Source organism: Engystomops pustulosus, chromosome 10, assembly GCF_040894005.1.
Source record: "Engystomops pustulosus chromosome 10, aEngPut4.maternal, whole genome shotgun sequence".
Classification (NCBI taxonomy): domain Eukaryota; kingdom Metazoa; phylum Chordata; class Amphibia; order Anura; family Leptodactylidae; genus Engystomops; species Engystomops pustulosus.
Window position 1 is genome coordinate 80985998 of NC_092420.1, and position 15691 is coordinate 81001688.

General features: G+C 45.0%; 1 protein-coding gene across 1 annotated transcript in view; it reads right to left on the bottom strand.

Annotated features, from left to right (window-relative positions):
• LOC140103581 (vitellogenin-1-like) overlaps positions 1 to 15691 on the bottom strand; it is a 106679-nt gene that overhangs the window by 55014 nt on the left and 35974 nt on the right. Inside the window, exons 12-15 of the mRNA XM_072126716.1 lie at positions 12192 to 12409; positions 3252 to 3349; positions 2068 to 2192; positions 1876 to 1983 (exon numbers count right to left, since the gene is read on the bottom strand). Of these exons, the coding sequence (XP_071982817.1) occupies positions 1876 to 1983; positions 2068 to 2192; positions 3252 to 3349; positions 12192 to 12409 (549 nt within the window). The remainder of the gene's footprint in view (positions 1 to 1875; positions 1984 to 2067; positions 2193 to 3251; positions 3350 to 12191; positions 12410 to 15691) is intronic.

The following is a 15691-nucleotide window of genomic DNA, read 5'->3' on the forward strand; positions in this document are numbered from 1 at the left end:
AGATCGTCCGATGGCCCGCCCCCCGATTTATGTCGCATGGAAGCCAGCACAGCCGTGCCAAAATCCAATCGTGTGCGACATAAAATCGTCGTAAAACACGAAAGTGCGGCCACGGACCCTTAGTAAATAAGCCCCATTATCAATTATTTTAGGCATCATTGTCTACAGACCCTGCAGAGTTTTTCAGAATTCCTGGAAAACCCCTTTAAAGACTTGATACAAGGCAAATTTGGCCATTGCAAATAATGACATTTATTGGGGTCATATTAATGGTTTTGACAATTTATTTTTTCATGTATATATTTCTCTCATTTTTGGCAATTAGCTTTGATTTTCAATTTTGAGACCTTATAACTGTAATAAAATTACTGCATTTTTCCTTTCATTTTTGACAGCTCCTCTGACTTGCCGTCAATTATAGCCACACAGTAATAGATATTTTCATGAAAATTGTTTTTTTAAAATTTTAAAGTATATGCACCTGCCGCATAATTGCCATTGAAATGGAGTTGGACTGTTTTGTAAGTTTGAGAGCAGAAAATTATTGTGGGCCATGTAAGATTTTTATAAAGGTTGTTATTTGTAAGGGCTGCTTCACACTGGCGTTGTTTTTCACATCCTTTCACGGATATCTTACTGAGCTTTTGTTTTCTATGGCTGTTTTCACACTGGGGCACATTTACTTACCTGTCCGAGTCCGACGGAGTTCACGGAAAGTGCATTGTCCGACGATCCGGCACTGTGCCGCGATTCACTAAGATAATGCACCTGATATCCTGCATGTGTCGCTTCCCCGCTCAGGTCCACCGGAGTTCACCTTCTTCTTCCCGGTGCTTGCAAGTGCATTGGATTGTTGTGACTCAATTTGAAAGTTGAATCCTGCGCTCAGTCCGAATCAGTCTGATCGTCCGATGGCACGCTCCCAAAATTATGTCTCATGGAAACAGAGCAGCTGCGCCAAAAACTGATCGCGTGTGACATAATCCCAGCACAGACACCTGTTAAATACCTGTCCAAGCCGTGCAAATCCCGAAAACAGCACACAGGCGGACGAAAGTGTGATCCGCGACCCGTAGTTTTTTTTATTACTGATCCTTTGTCCAAGATAATACATTTTGAAACCCGTCCTATATTTTTCACGGATGTGATTCATGAATAGATGAAGTTATTGCAGTGAGAAAACCCCTATTAAGATTTGTTCTTAAAAAAGTGTAAGTAAAAGGGATCAAATCTTTGGGTATCTACCGGAAGAGTACAATCAGTATGGACCTATATTATATTGACCTTTTTTGAAAAAATAGAGAGAAGGGGGTTTCCCTGGATCTCACCTCAGTAGCAGAAGTAATGGAAGACTTTTGGACGAGCTGATTTAAGATTGTTATGAAGGGGAATAATGCGGGGTGGGCATGCAGGGCATTTGCCATGGACTCTGATTTTTCAGTGGGCGCCAACTAGTCACTTTTATGTATATCGATACAAAGTTGGGGCGGGGGTGAACTGAATTTTTTTACAAGCAATAAAGCAATAAACAAAGAATACAGAGATTTTTATAATTTTCCAAACCAGATATCTACCCTTGTTTTTCCGGAGCCGAAACGGTCATGAAAGAAGTTGATAAAATCCTCTTTGCCTTTAACCAAGAGATAACAATAGAAAACAACCTCACGGTTAAATCAATATCCCTTTAATGCCTCTTTAATATCCTTTCAACTTTATTACAGGTAAATTTGTCTAAACTTGACACCTATTGGTACATTAATGTTCCTTGGAGGAGACTTCACAGGTTTCCAATAATTTTGATGCATTGTGCCGTTACCGTTCTTTCTACATTATTTCACTTGTTAAAAGAAGAAAAAAAAGAGAAAAAGTTCTTACCTTTTTAAGCATATCCATAATTTTCTCTACGTTTAGTAGTCCGCTTTGAGAGGAGAACAAATGTCGGCTCATTAATAATTCCTGAAGTCCTTCAGCGTGATAGCCAATCTATATGTCACAATGAAATGCAAACATTCAATAGCAAAATCGTGTGTTTTTTTCTCTTGGTACCGGTACAAAGAGGTTTCTTACCTCAAACAGATCAGTAAAAACCCCCATGAAGTAGGTTTTAAGTCTTCCGAGAGCAGCTACGGGGAGAGCGTCAGCTGGGTTGTGTATAATATTGAATGTGCTTTCAATCCCAGACATGAGGGAATCTGAGGTTAAAAAAAAAATAAAACACAAGCAAAGTTTGTTACTGAAACAACAAAAAGTCAATAAACCTAAATAAATAAAAAGGCGTCAGTTGTACACTTATGGCAAATTGTATAAAAAATGGCTGGAGCTTGAGGTAGATATCATCTGCCATTACTCATATAGATATACACGAAGGGAAGATCAAGGTACTGTACATCGTAGCTGGGGTTACTTTGTGCTTCGTTACAAATTTTGTTGTGTAAGGCTACATTCACACGAACGTTCTGGGGATGTATATGCGGCCGACATATATACGGCGTATATACATCCCCTATACACGGCAATAGGCTCATGGTGCCCTACGGGAGTGGCACGGTGCAGCACACATGCAGCACCATACCGTTCCGTAGCCGGGAGAAAGATAGGACATGTCTGATTTTTCCACGTAATGCGGCACCGCGGCAATATATCGCTGTGGAGAGGGGAGGGGGTGAGCGGCGCTCATCCCCTCCTCCTCTCCCCGGCACCGATGTATGCGCGCCGTACTATGGTATGGATGGCGTAGATCGTGTGAATGTAGCCTTAGTTTGGTTGTAGTAGGCTGTACACTGTAAGGAGTCGTCGCTGGGGTCTTTGGTGTTGGATCCCCACCAGTGATGAACTATAAGGTCCAAACTCACTCATGGTAATGTAAGGTTCTGGGTGTTCCATCAAAATTATCTAAAATATTTCAGGTCTCAGAACTAATGGCACTTGATTTCAATCAAGGTTAAAATGTTAGATCATAGGGTATACAATGTATCCTGATATCATACAAATTTCTTCATCCAATAGGGCTTCAATGTGGTCTAGGTTGTCCTTTGATGCTTTAATAGGAAGAACTGATGGTTAACCCTTGATGATTGGTAACATTCTGGTAACATCTCCTTCATCTGGGGCTGCAACTTGTAATTATTTTTATGTTCAAAATCACTGCCCCTCTAGTCTGCAGGTCACCTATGGTAATGCAGCTTAATCTCCTTTTTAACCTGCCAGACACAATTTTAGGGTAAGTGAGACACATTTTTTTTTTTAAATACCTGTAAATGTGTTGTAATGAAATTCAAAGCCAAACCCATTGCTTGCAGCTTCATATTTGGTTTTCAGGAGTGTAACTGCCATGTTACAGACAGCAGCCCTGGAACACATTAATTGTATTGAATTACCTTATTCCAAACATTTTTCAACTTTTACAACTGTTATGGTGGACATCTGAGCAACAGTAAGCTATAATAATTCTTATACCCCTAAGTCAGTGGTGGCGAACCTATGGCACGGGTGCCAGAGGCGGCACTTAGAGCCCTTTCTGTGGGCACCTGGGCCATCGTCCCAGCACACCAGACAGAACTCAAAGAATCTTCTACAGTTCCAACCAACTTAAAAGATGCTGCTTTCAGTCATATTTTGATACTTACTTCGCTACTTGGGGCTGTAGGAAGAGGAAGAATGAATAGACAGGGATGAATTACCTTTGGAGGACCTCCTGCTGTCCCCACGATTCTCTGTGTACAGAGGGACACTGGAAAGAAGCTAAAATGATGCAAATGTTCCATCTTTCTTTCTACTGTGTTTCTGTCATTACGAGGCCAGAAGGTTGTTGCAGAACAGGGAGCAATAAGTTTCTGCTTTAATCTTTGGTTGGTACCTCACGATAAATAAGGAAGTTTTGGGTTGCAGTTTGGGCACTCGGCTGCTAAAAGGTTTACCATCAATGCCCTAAGTGATCTAAACCAGGCTTGTCCTTCAGATCAAATGCTACACGGATATTTCCAGTCTGTGCCAGGAACTGCACTGTTTGCCCATCTCCTTTGGAATAAACTTTAAATTAATCAGCCTCATCCACAAAGCTCTGCACAATGCTACCTCTTCTCTCTCATCTCAGTCTATCACCCAACCCATCCTCTTTGTGTCCCCCCTCATCCTTATAGACTGTAAGCTCTTGTGTCACCCTCTCATCCTCATAGACTGTAAGCTCTTGTGTCACCCCCTCAGCTTCATAGACTGTAAGCTCTTGTGCCACCCCCTCATCCTCATAGACTGTGAGCTCTTGTGTCCCCCCCTCATCCTCATAGACTGTAAGCTCTTGTTTCACCCTCTCATCCTCATAGACTGTAAGCTCTTGTGTCCTCCCCTCATCCTCATAGACTGTAAGCTCTTGTGTCACTCCCCTAATCCTCATAGACTGTAAGCTCTTGTGTCACCCACTCATCCTCATAGACTGTAAGCTCTTGTGTCACCCACTCATCCTCATAGACTGTAAGCTCTTGTGTCCCCCCTCATCCTCATAGACTGTAAGCTCTTGTGTCACCCCCTCATCCCCATAGACTGTAAGCTCTTGTGTCACCCCCTCATCCTCATAGACTGTGAGCTCTTCTGCCCCCCTCATCCCCATAGACTGTAAGCTCTTGTGTCAACTCCTCATCCTCATAGACTGTGAGATCTTGTGTCTCCCCCTCATCCTCATAGACTGTAAGCTCTTGTGTCACCCCCTCATCCTCATAGACTGTAAGATATTGTGTCTCCCCCTCATCCTCATAGATTGTAAGCTCTTCTGTCCCCCCTCATCCTCATAGATTGTAAGCTCTTCTGTCCCCCCCTCATCCTCATAGACTGTAAGCTCTTGTGTCACCTCCTCATCCTCATAGACTGTAAGCTCTTGTGTCACCCCCTCATCCTTATAGACTGTACGCTCTTGCGTCACCCCCTCATCCTCATAGACTGTAAGCTCTTGTGTCACCCCCTCATCCTCATAGACTGTGAGCTCTTCTGCCCCCCTCAGCCCCATAGACTGTAAGCTCTTGTGTCACCTCCTCATCCTCATAGACTTTAAGATCTTGTGTCTCCCCCTCATCCTCATAGACTGTAAGCTCTTGTGTCACCCCCTCATCCTCATAGACTGTAAGATCTTGTGTCTCCCCCTCATCCTCATAGATTGTAAGCTCTTCTGTCCCCCCTCATCCTCATAGACTGTAAGCTCTTGTGTCTCCCCCTCATCCTCATAGACTGTAAGATATTGTGTCTCCCCCTCATCCTCATAGATTGTAAGCTCTTCTGTCCCCCCTCATCCTCATAGATTGTAAGCTCTTCTGTCCCCCCCTCATCCTCATAGACTGTAAGCTCTTGTGTCACCTCCTCATCCTCATAGACTCTACGCTCTTGCGTCACCCCCTCATCCTCATAGACTGTAAGCTCTTGTGTCACCCCCTCATCCTCATAGACTGTGAGCGCTTCTGCCCCCCTCAGCCCCATAGACTGTAAGCTCTTGTGTCACCTCCTCATCCTCATAGACTTTAAGATCTTGTGTCTCCCCCTCATCCTCATAGACTGTAAGCTCTTGTGTCACCCCCTCATCCTCATTGACTGTAAGATCTTGTGTCTCCCCCTCATCCTCATAGATTGTAAGCTCTTCTGTCCCCCTCATCCTCATAGATTGTAAGCTCTTCTGTCCACCCTCATCCTCATAGACTGTAAGCTCTTGTGTCACCTCCTCATCCTCATAGACTGTAAGCTCTTGTGTCACCCCCTCATCCTCATAGACTGTAAGCTCTTGTGTCATCCCCCTCATCCTCATAGACTGTAAGCTCTTGTGTCACCCCTCATCCTCTGACTGTAAGCTCTTGTGTCACCCCCTCATTCTCATAGACTGTAAGCCCTTGTGTCACCCCCTCATCCTCATAGACTGTAAGCTCTTGTGTCACCCCCTCATCCTCATAGACTGTAAGCTCTTGTGTCCCCCCTCATCCTCATAGACTGTAAGCTCTCGTGTCTCCCCCTCATCCTCATAGACTGTAAGCTCTTGTGTCACCCCCTCATCCTCATAGACTGTAAGCTCTTCTGTCCCCCCTCATCCTCATAGACTGTAAGCTCTTTTGTCACCCCCTCATCCTCATAGACTGTAAGATCTTGTGTCTCCCTCTCATCCTCATAGATTGTAAGCTCTTGTGTCACCCCCTCATCCTCATAGACTGTAAGATCTTGTGTCTCCCCCTCATCCTCATAGATTGTAAGCTCTTCTGTCCCCCTCATCCTCATAGATTGTAAGCTCTTCTGTCCCCCCTCATCCTCATAGACTGTAAGCTCTTGTGTCACCTCCTCATCCTCATAGACTGTAAGCTCTTGTGTCACCCCCTCATCCTCATAGACTGTAAGCTCTTGTGTCATCCCCCTCATCCTCATAGACTGTAAGCTCTTGTGTCACCCCTCATCCTCTGACTGTAAGCTCTTGTGTCACCCCCTCATTCTCATAGACTGTAAGCCCTTGTGTCACCCCCTCATCCTCATAGACTGTAAGCTCTTGTGTCACCCCCTCATCCTGATAGACTGTAAGCTCTTGTGTCCCCCCTCATCCTCATAGACTGTAAGCTCTCGTGTCTCCCCCTCATCCTCATAGACTGTAAGCTCTTGTGTCACCCCCTCATCCTCATAGACTGTAAGCTCTTCTGTCCCCCCTCATCCTCATAGACTGTAAGCTCTTTTGTCACCCCCTCATTCTCATAGACTGTAAGATCTTGTGTCTCCCTCTCATCCTCATAGATTGTAAGCTCTTCTGTCCCCCTCATCCTCATAGACTGTAAGCTCTTGTGTCACCCCTCATCCTTTAAGACTGTAAGCTCTTGTGTCCCCCCCTCATCCTCATAGACTGTAAGCTCTTGTGTCACCCCCTCATCCTCATACACTGTAAGCTCTTGTGTGACCCCCTCATCCTCATAGACTGTAAGCTCTTGTGTCACCCCCCTTACTCTCATAGACTGTAAGCTCTTGTGTCACCCCCTCATCCTCATAGACTGTAAGCTCTTGTGTCACCCCCTCATCCTCATAGACTGTAAGCTCTTGTGTCACCCCCTCATCCTCATAGACTGTAAGTTCTTGTGTCTCCCCCTCATCCTCATAGACTGTAAGCTCTTGTGTCATCCCCTCATCCTCAGACTGTAAGCTCTTGTGTCACCCCCTCATCCTCATAGACTGTAAGCTCTTGTGTCACCCCCTCATCCTCATAGACTGTAAGCTCTTGTGTCACCCCCTCATCCTCATAGACTGTAAACTCTTCTGTCCCCCCTCATCCTCATAGACTGTAATCTCTTGTGTCACCCCCTCATCCTCATAGACTGTAAGCTCTTGTGTCACCCCCTCATCCTCATAGACTGTAAGCTCTTGTGTCACCCCCTCATCCTTATAGACTGTAAGCTCTTGTGTCACCCCCTCATCCTCATAGACTGTAAGCTCTTGTGTCACCCCCTCATCCTCATAGACTGTAAGCTCTTGTGTCACCCCCTCATCCTCATAGACTGTAAGCTCTTCTGTCCCCCCTCATCCTCATAGACTGTAATCTCTTGTCACCCCCTCATCCTCATAGACTGTAAGCTCTTGTGTCACCCCCTCATCCTCATAGACTGTAAGCTCTTGTGTCACCCCCTCATCCTCATAGACTGTAAGCTATTGTGTCACCCCCTCATCCTCATAGACTGTAAGCTCTTGTGTCACCCCCTCATCCTCATAGACTGTAAGCTCTTCTGTCCCCCCTCATCCTCATAGACTGTAATCTCTTGTGTCACCCCCTCATCCTCATAGACTGTAAGCTCTTGTGTCACCCCTTCATCCTCATAGACTGTAAGCTCTTGTGTCACCCCCTCATCCTCATAGACTGTAAGCTCTTGTGTCATCCCCTCATCCTCATAGACTGTAAGCTCTTGTGTCACCCCCTCATCCTCATAGACTGTAAGCTCTTGTGTCACCCCCTCATCCTCATAAACTGTAAGCTCTTGTGTCACCCCCTCATCCTCATAGACTGTAAGCTCTTGTGTCACCCCCTCATCCTCATAGACTGTAAGCTCTTGTGTCACCCCCTCATCCTCATAGACTGTAAGCTCTTGTGTCACCCCTTCATCCTCATAGACTGTAAGCTCTTCTGTCCCCCCTCATCCTCATAGACTGTAATCTCTTGTGTCACCCCCTCATCCTCATAGACTGTAAGCTCTTGTGTCACCCCTTCATCCTCATAGACTGTAAGCTCTTGTGTCACCCCCTCATCCTCATAGACTGTAAGCTCTTGTGTCACCCCCTCATCCTCATAGATTGTAAGCTCTTGTGTCACCCCCTCATCCTCATAGACTGTAAGCTCTTGTGTCACCCCCTCATCCTCATAGATTGTAAGCTCTTGTGTCATCCCCTCATCCTCATAGACTGTAAGCTCTTGTGTCACCCACTCATCTTCATAGACTGTAAGCTCTTGTGTCACCCCTCATCCTCATAGACTGTAAGCTCTTGTGTCACATCCTCATCCTCATAGACTGTAAGCTCTTGTGTCACCCCTCATCCTCATAGACTGTAAGCTCTTGTGTCACCTCCTCATCCTCATAGACTGTAAGCTCTTGTGTCACCCCCTCATCCTCATAGACTGTAAGCTCTTGTGTCACCCCCTCATCCTCATAGACTGTAAGCTCTTGTGTCACCCCTCATCCTCATAGACTGTAAGCTCTTGTGTCACCTCCTCATCCTCATAGACTGTAAGCTCTTGTGTCACCCCCTCATCCTCATAGACTGTAAGCTCTTGTGTCACCCCCTCATCCTCATAAACTGTAAGCTCTTGTGTCACCCCCTCATCCTCATAGACTGTAAGCTCTTGTGTCACCCCCTCATCCTCATAGACTGTAAGCTCTTGTGTCACCCCCTCATCCTCATAGACTGTAAGCTCTTGTGTCACCCCCTCATCCTCATAGACTGTAAGCTCTTGTGTCACCCCCTCATCCTCATAGACTGTAAGCTCTTCTGTCCCCCCTCATCCTCATAGACTGTAATCTCTTGTGTCACCCCCTCATCCTCATAGACTGTAAGCTCTTGTGTCACCCCTTTATCCTCATAGACTGTAAGCTCTTGTGTCACCCCCTCATCCTCATAGACTGTAAGCTCTTGTGTCACCCCCTCATCCTCATAGACTGTAAGCTCTTGTGTCACCCCCTCATCCTCATAGATTGTAAGCTCTTGTGTCACCCCCTCATCCTCATAGACTGTAAGCTCTTGTGTCACATCCTCATCCTCATAGACTGTAAGCTCTTGTGTCACCCCCTCATCCTCATAGACTGTAAGCTCTTGTGTCACATCCTCATAGACTGTAAGCTCTTGTGTCTCCCCCTCATCCTCATAGACTGTAAGCTCTTGTGTCACCCCCTCATCCTCATAGACTGTAAGCTCTTGTGTCTCCCCCTCATCCTCATAGACTGTAAGCTCTTGTGTCACCCCCTCATCCTCATAGACTGTAAGCTCTTGTGTCACATCCTCATCCTCATAGACTGTAAGCTCTTGTGTCTCCCCCTCATCCTCATAGACTGTAAGCTCTTGTGTCTCCCCCTCATCCTCATAGACTGTAAGCTCTTGTGTCACCCCTCATCCTCATAGACTGTAAGCTCTTGTGTCACCCCTCATCCTCATAGACTGTAAGCTCTTGTGTCACCCCTCATCCTCATAGACTGTAAGCTCTTGTGTCACATCCTCATCCTCATATACTGTAAGCTCTTGTGTCTCCCCCTCATCCTCATAGACTGTAAGCTCTTGTGTCACCCCCTCATCCTCATAGACTGTAAGCTCTTGTGTCACATCCTCATCCTCATAGACTGTAAGCTCTTGTGTCTCCCCCTCATCCTCATAGACTGTAAGCTCTTGTGTCTCCCCCTCATCCTCATAGACTGTAAGCTCTTGTGTCACCCCTCATCCTCATAGACTGTAAGCTCTTGTGTCACCCCTCATCCTCATAGACTGTAAGCTCTTGTGTCACCCCTCATCCTCATAGACTGTAAGCTCTTGTGTCACATCCTCATCCTCATATACTGTAAGCTCTTGTGTCTCCCCCTCATCCTCATAGACTGTAAGCTCTTGTGTCACCCCCTCATCCTCATAGACTGTAAGCTCTTGTGTCACATCCTCATCCTCATAGACTGTAAGCTCTTGTGTCTCCCCCTCATCCTCATAGACTGTAAGCTCTTGTGTCTCCCCCTCATCCTCATAGACTGTAAGCTCTTGTGTCACCCCTCATCCTCATAGACTGTAAGCTCTTGTGTCACCCCTCATCCTCATAGACTGTAAGCTCTTGTGTCACCCCTCATCCTCATAGACTGTAAGCTCTTGTGTCACCCCCTCATACTCATAGACTGTAAGCTCTTGTGTCACCCCCTCATCCTCATAGACTGTAAGCTCTTGTGTCACCCCTCATCCTCATAGACTGTAAGCTCTTGTGTCACCCCCTCATCCTCATAGACTGTAAGCTCTTGTGTCACCCCCTCATCCTCATAGACTGTAAGCTCTTGTGTCATCCCCTAATCCTCATAGACTGTAAACATATTCTCTTTTTTCACTTTAATGTCTTGTATTATTTGTATATGTCCCCCGTGATGTGTACAGTATACAGAATATCAGGGAGAAGATGAAAGTCTTTGAGTTTCTTAATACTTATCTGAAGCTCGCTGTTATTTATGTTGAAACAAGTTAGACTGAACATGAAAACCAGACTTGTTATAGAGCAAGAGAAAATAATCCATAATGTGCTATTCACAGTCAGGATGGTGTAAAACAGAAGGAACAGACATTCACAGTTTTACCATAACACGTAGTCTTGTACTTAGACATGCATGGCTTCATCTTTAAGACAACAATATGCTACTGGCAGGATTATGATGTAAAGCAGGAGGTGCAGAATAGATTGCACGTAGTATCCAATTTGAAGACAGCATGTTATAGAGCAGGAGGTGCTGTGTAGATTGTACATAGGGGCACATTTACTAAGGGTCCAAATGCCGCACTTTCGTCGGGTTTCCCGAATATTTCTGTTTTGTGCCGAATTACCCTGGGTCTTTGGTGCACGTGAACGGATTGTGGCGCATCAGCGCTGGCTTGCATGCGACAGAAATCGGGGGGCATGGCCGTCGGACAACCCCATAGAATTAAAAAAAAAGAATTGCGTCGCAAGATCAGGAAGAAGCAGGTGAACTCCGGCGGACCTCGGCGCAGAAGCGACAGATGCAGGAACTCGGGGCGCACGATCTTAGTGAATCGCGGCAGACCCGAATCCTCGTCGGACAATGCACCGCAGGATGGCGACAGGACCGGGTAAGTAAATCTGCCCCATAGTGTTTTATCTGCAGACAGTACGTTATAGAGCAGGAGAAGCATAACAGATGGCAGATTTACTTACCCGGTCCATTCGCGATCCAGCGGTGCGTTCTCTGCGGTGGATTCGGGTCCGGACGGGATTCACTAAGGCAGTTCCTCCGACGTCCACCAGGTGTCGCTGCTGCGCTGAAGTTCCCCGAGATGCACTGATCTACACCAAGCCGGACCGAGTGAAGGTAAACGCAAGTCCCGCAACACTTTTCTGTTTTTAAATGCGGCGGTTTTTCCGAATCCGTCGGGTTTTCGTTCGGCCACGCACCCCGATTTCCGTTGCGTGCATGCCAGCGCCGATGCGCCACAATCCGATCGTGTGTGCCAAAATCCCGGGGCAATTAGTAAATGAACCCCATAGTGTCCAATCAAATGGCAGCATGTTATATAGTAGGAGGAGCTGAGCACATTGTACATAGTATTCCATCTGCAGGGGGAACCTTATAGAGCAGGATTGTACATAGTGTCCTATCTACAGGCAGCATGGTATAGAGCAGGAGGAGCTGAGCACATTGTACAACCAATCCAAACCCGTATCTGGTACCTTCTTGCTTTAAGAGAATAGGTGTCCTCCATGACTAACCAATACGAATGTGTGGCTGATACACTTTATACATCTATACATACATCATTACATGTATATATATATATATTATACATCATCTGTCTTTTTTTTTTTATTTTTTATACAACTAAAATTTTGACCCTCAATTTTACAAATAACTAGAATGTGTGATAGCAGCCCCTACAGTCACAGGCTGCGCACCAGACCCAGTACAAGTAACATCAGACGTGCTGGGTGCCCCAGGACTGCGCCAAGGAAAACTTACACATCTTGCATATCAGGAGCGACACTTTTCCTCTGACGCTTCATTAAATAATACACGAAGCTGCCCACGCGCTCATCGCCTTCCTTCATCAGAGACTTCGCCATGGCCATCACCACTGTAGACGGCGGCTTGTGGTCCAGGACAAGTCCTGCGGTTATCATTCGTAGAACCGGATGCTGCTGCGGGTCCATATACAAGTGTAGCCAAATATCCAAAACCTAAATGGAAGAATTTTTTTAAAAAGATTAACAAGATTTATTTTTTTTCAATTGTGTTTATTACATTTCCCCAAGTATTTGTAATGAAACAAGTGAATTTGATTGTGGGATCTATCACTGGGCACAGTAGGACGGTGCCCACAGGTGGCACAGGTTCAGAGGCTGCTCGTTTCCAGCACAGCGGGAATTTATAACTTATTTTCTTTTACTGGCAAAGAAAAATGTGTTGCAGAAATAAGATCAACTGATTCTAGGTTTCACCCTCTCCTGAGATGAATAGGACAGTGACACAATAATCTACAATATATTAAATAACCCATGAGCGAGGATCTGCATAAGGAAGGTTTATAACCCCAGGTCATTGTACAGGGAGGGGGAGGAGATACGCTGTGACATCATCAATTGTCAGTAGTGATGTAATGATGGGTCAGTGTTATCTATATAGAGGTCATTTTACAGGTAGGGGGAGGAGATAAGCTGTGACATCATCTATTGTCAGTAGTGATGTAATGATGGGTCAGTGTTATCTGTATAGAGGTCATTGTACAGGGAGGAGGAGGAGATAAGCTGTGACATCATCTATTGTCAGTAGTGATGTAATGATGGTCAGTGTTATCTATATAGAGATCATTGTACAGGGAGGGGGAGGAGATAAGCTGTGACATCATCTATTGTCAGTAGTGATGTAATGATGGGTCAGTGGTATCTATATAGAGGTCATTGTACAGGGAGGAGGGGGAGGAGATAAGCTGTGACATCATCTAGTGTCAGTAGTGATGTAATGATGGGTCAGTGTTATCTATATAGAGGTCATTGTACAGGGAGGGGGAGGACATAAGCTGTGACATCTATTGTCAGTAGTGATGTAATGATGGGTCAGTGTTATCTATACAGAGGTCATTGTACAGGGAGGGGGGAGGAGATAAGCTGTGACATCATCTATTGCCAGAAGTGATGTAATGATGGGTCAGTGTTATCTATATAGAGGTCATTGTACAGGGAGGGGGAGGGGATAAGCTGTGACATCATCTATTGTCAGTAGTGATGTAATGATGGGTCAGTGTTATCTATATAGAGGTTATTGTACAGGGAGGGGGAGGAGATAAGCTGTGACATCATCTATTGTCAGTATTGATGTAATGATGGTTCAGTGTTATCTATATAGAGGTCATTGTACAGGGAGGGGGAGGAGATAAGCTGTGACATCATCTATTGTCAGTAGTGATGTAATGATGGGTCAGTGTTATCTATATAGAGGTCATTGTACAGGGAGGGGGAGGAGATTAGCTGTGACATCATCTATTGTCAGTAGTGATGTAATGATGGGTCAGTGGTATCTATATAGAGGTCATTGTACAGGGAGAGGGAAGGGATAAGCTGTGACATCATCTATTGTCAGTAGTGATGTAATGATGGGTCAGTGTTATCTATACAGAGGTCATTGTACAGGGAGGGGGGAGGAGATAAGCTGTGACATCATCTATTGCCAGAAGTGATGTAATGATGGGTCAGTGTTATCTATATAGAGGTCATTGTACAGGGAGGGGGAGGGGATAAGCTGTGACATCATCTATTGTCAGTAGTGATGTAATGATGGGTCAGTGTTATCTATATAGAGGTCATTGTACAGGGAGGGGGAGGAGATAAGCTGTGACATCATCTATTGTCAGTATTGATGTAATGATGGTTCAGTGTTATCTATATAGAGATCATTGTACAGGGAGAGGGAAGGGATAAGCTGTGACATCATCTATTGTCAGTAGTGATGTAATGATGGGTCAGTGTTATCTATATAGAGGTCATTGTACAGGGGGGGGAGGAGATAATCTGTGACATCATCTATTGTCAGTAGTGATGTAATGATGGGTCAGTGTTATCTATATAGAGGTCATTGTACAGGGAGAGGGAAGGGATAAGCTGTGACATCATCTATTGTCAGTAGTGATGTAATGATGGGTCAGTGTTATCTATATAGAGGTCATTGTACAGGGAGGAGGAGGAGATAAGCTGTGACATCATCTATTGTCAGTAGTGATGTAATGATGGGTCAGTGATATCTATATAGAGGTCATTGTACAGGGGGGGATTAGCTGAGACATCATCTATTGTCAGTAGTGATGTAATGATGGGTCAGTGTTATCTATATAGAGGTCATTGTACAGGGAGGAGGAGGAGATAAGCTGTGACATCATCTATTGTCAGTAGTGATGTAATGATGGGTCAGTGTTATCTATATAGAGGTCATTGTACAGGGAGGGGGAGGAGATAAGCTGTGACATCATCTATTGCCAGAAGTGATGTAATGATGGGTCAGTGTTATCTATATAGAGGTCATTGTACAGGGAGGGGGAGGGGATAAGCTGTGACATCATCTATTGTCAGCAGTGATGTAATGATGGGTCAGTGTTATCTATATAGAGGTCATTGTACAGGGAGGGGGAGGGGATAAGCTGTGACATCATCTATTGTCAGTAGTGATGTAATGATGGGTCAGTGTTATCTATATAGAGGTCATTGTACAGGGAGGGGGAGGAGATAAGCTGTGACATCATCTATTGTCAGTAGTGATGTAATGATGGGTCAGTGTTATCTATATAGAGATCATTGTACAGGGAGGGGAGGAGATAAGCTGTGACATCATCTAGTGTCAGTAGTGATGTAATAATGGGTCAGTGTTATCTATATAGAGGTCATTGTACAAGAAGGGGGAGGAGATAAGCTGTGACATCATCTATTGTCAGTAGTGATGTAATGATGGGTGAGTGTTATCTATATAGAGGACATTGTACAGGGAGGGGGAGGAGATAAGCTGTAACATCATCTATTGTCAGTAGTGATGTAATGATGGGTGAGTGTTATCTATATAGAGGACATTGTACAGGGAGGGGGAGGAGATAAGCTGTGACATCATCTATTGTCAGTAGTGATGTAATAATGGGTCAGTGTTATCTATATAGAGGTCATTGTACAGGGGGGGGGGGAAGGGATAAGCTGTGACATCATCTATTGTCAGTAGTGATGTAATGATGGGTCAGTGTTATCTATATAGAGGTCATTGCACAGGGAGGAAGAGGAGATAAGCTGTGACATCATCTATTGTCAGTAGTGATGTAATGATGGGTCAGTGTTATCTATATAGAGGTCATTGTACAGGGAGGGGGAGGAGATAAGCTGTGACATCATCTATTGTCAGTAGTGATGTAATGATGGGTCAGTGTTATCTATATAGAGGTCATTGTACAGGGAGGAGGAGGAGATAAGCTGTGACATCATCTATTGTCA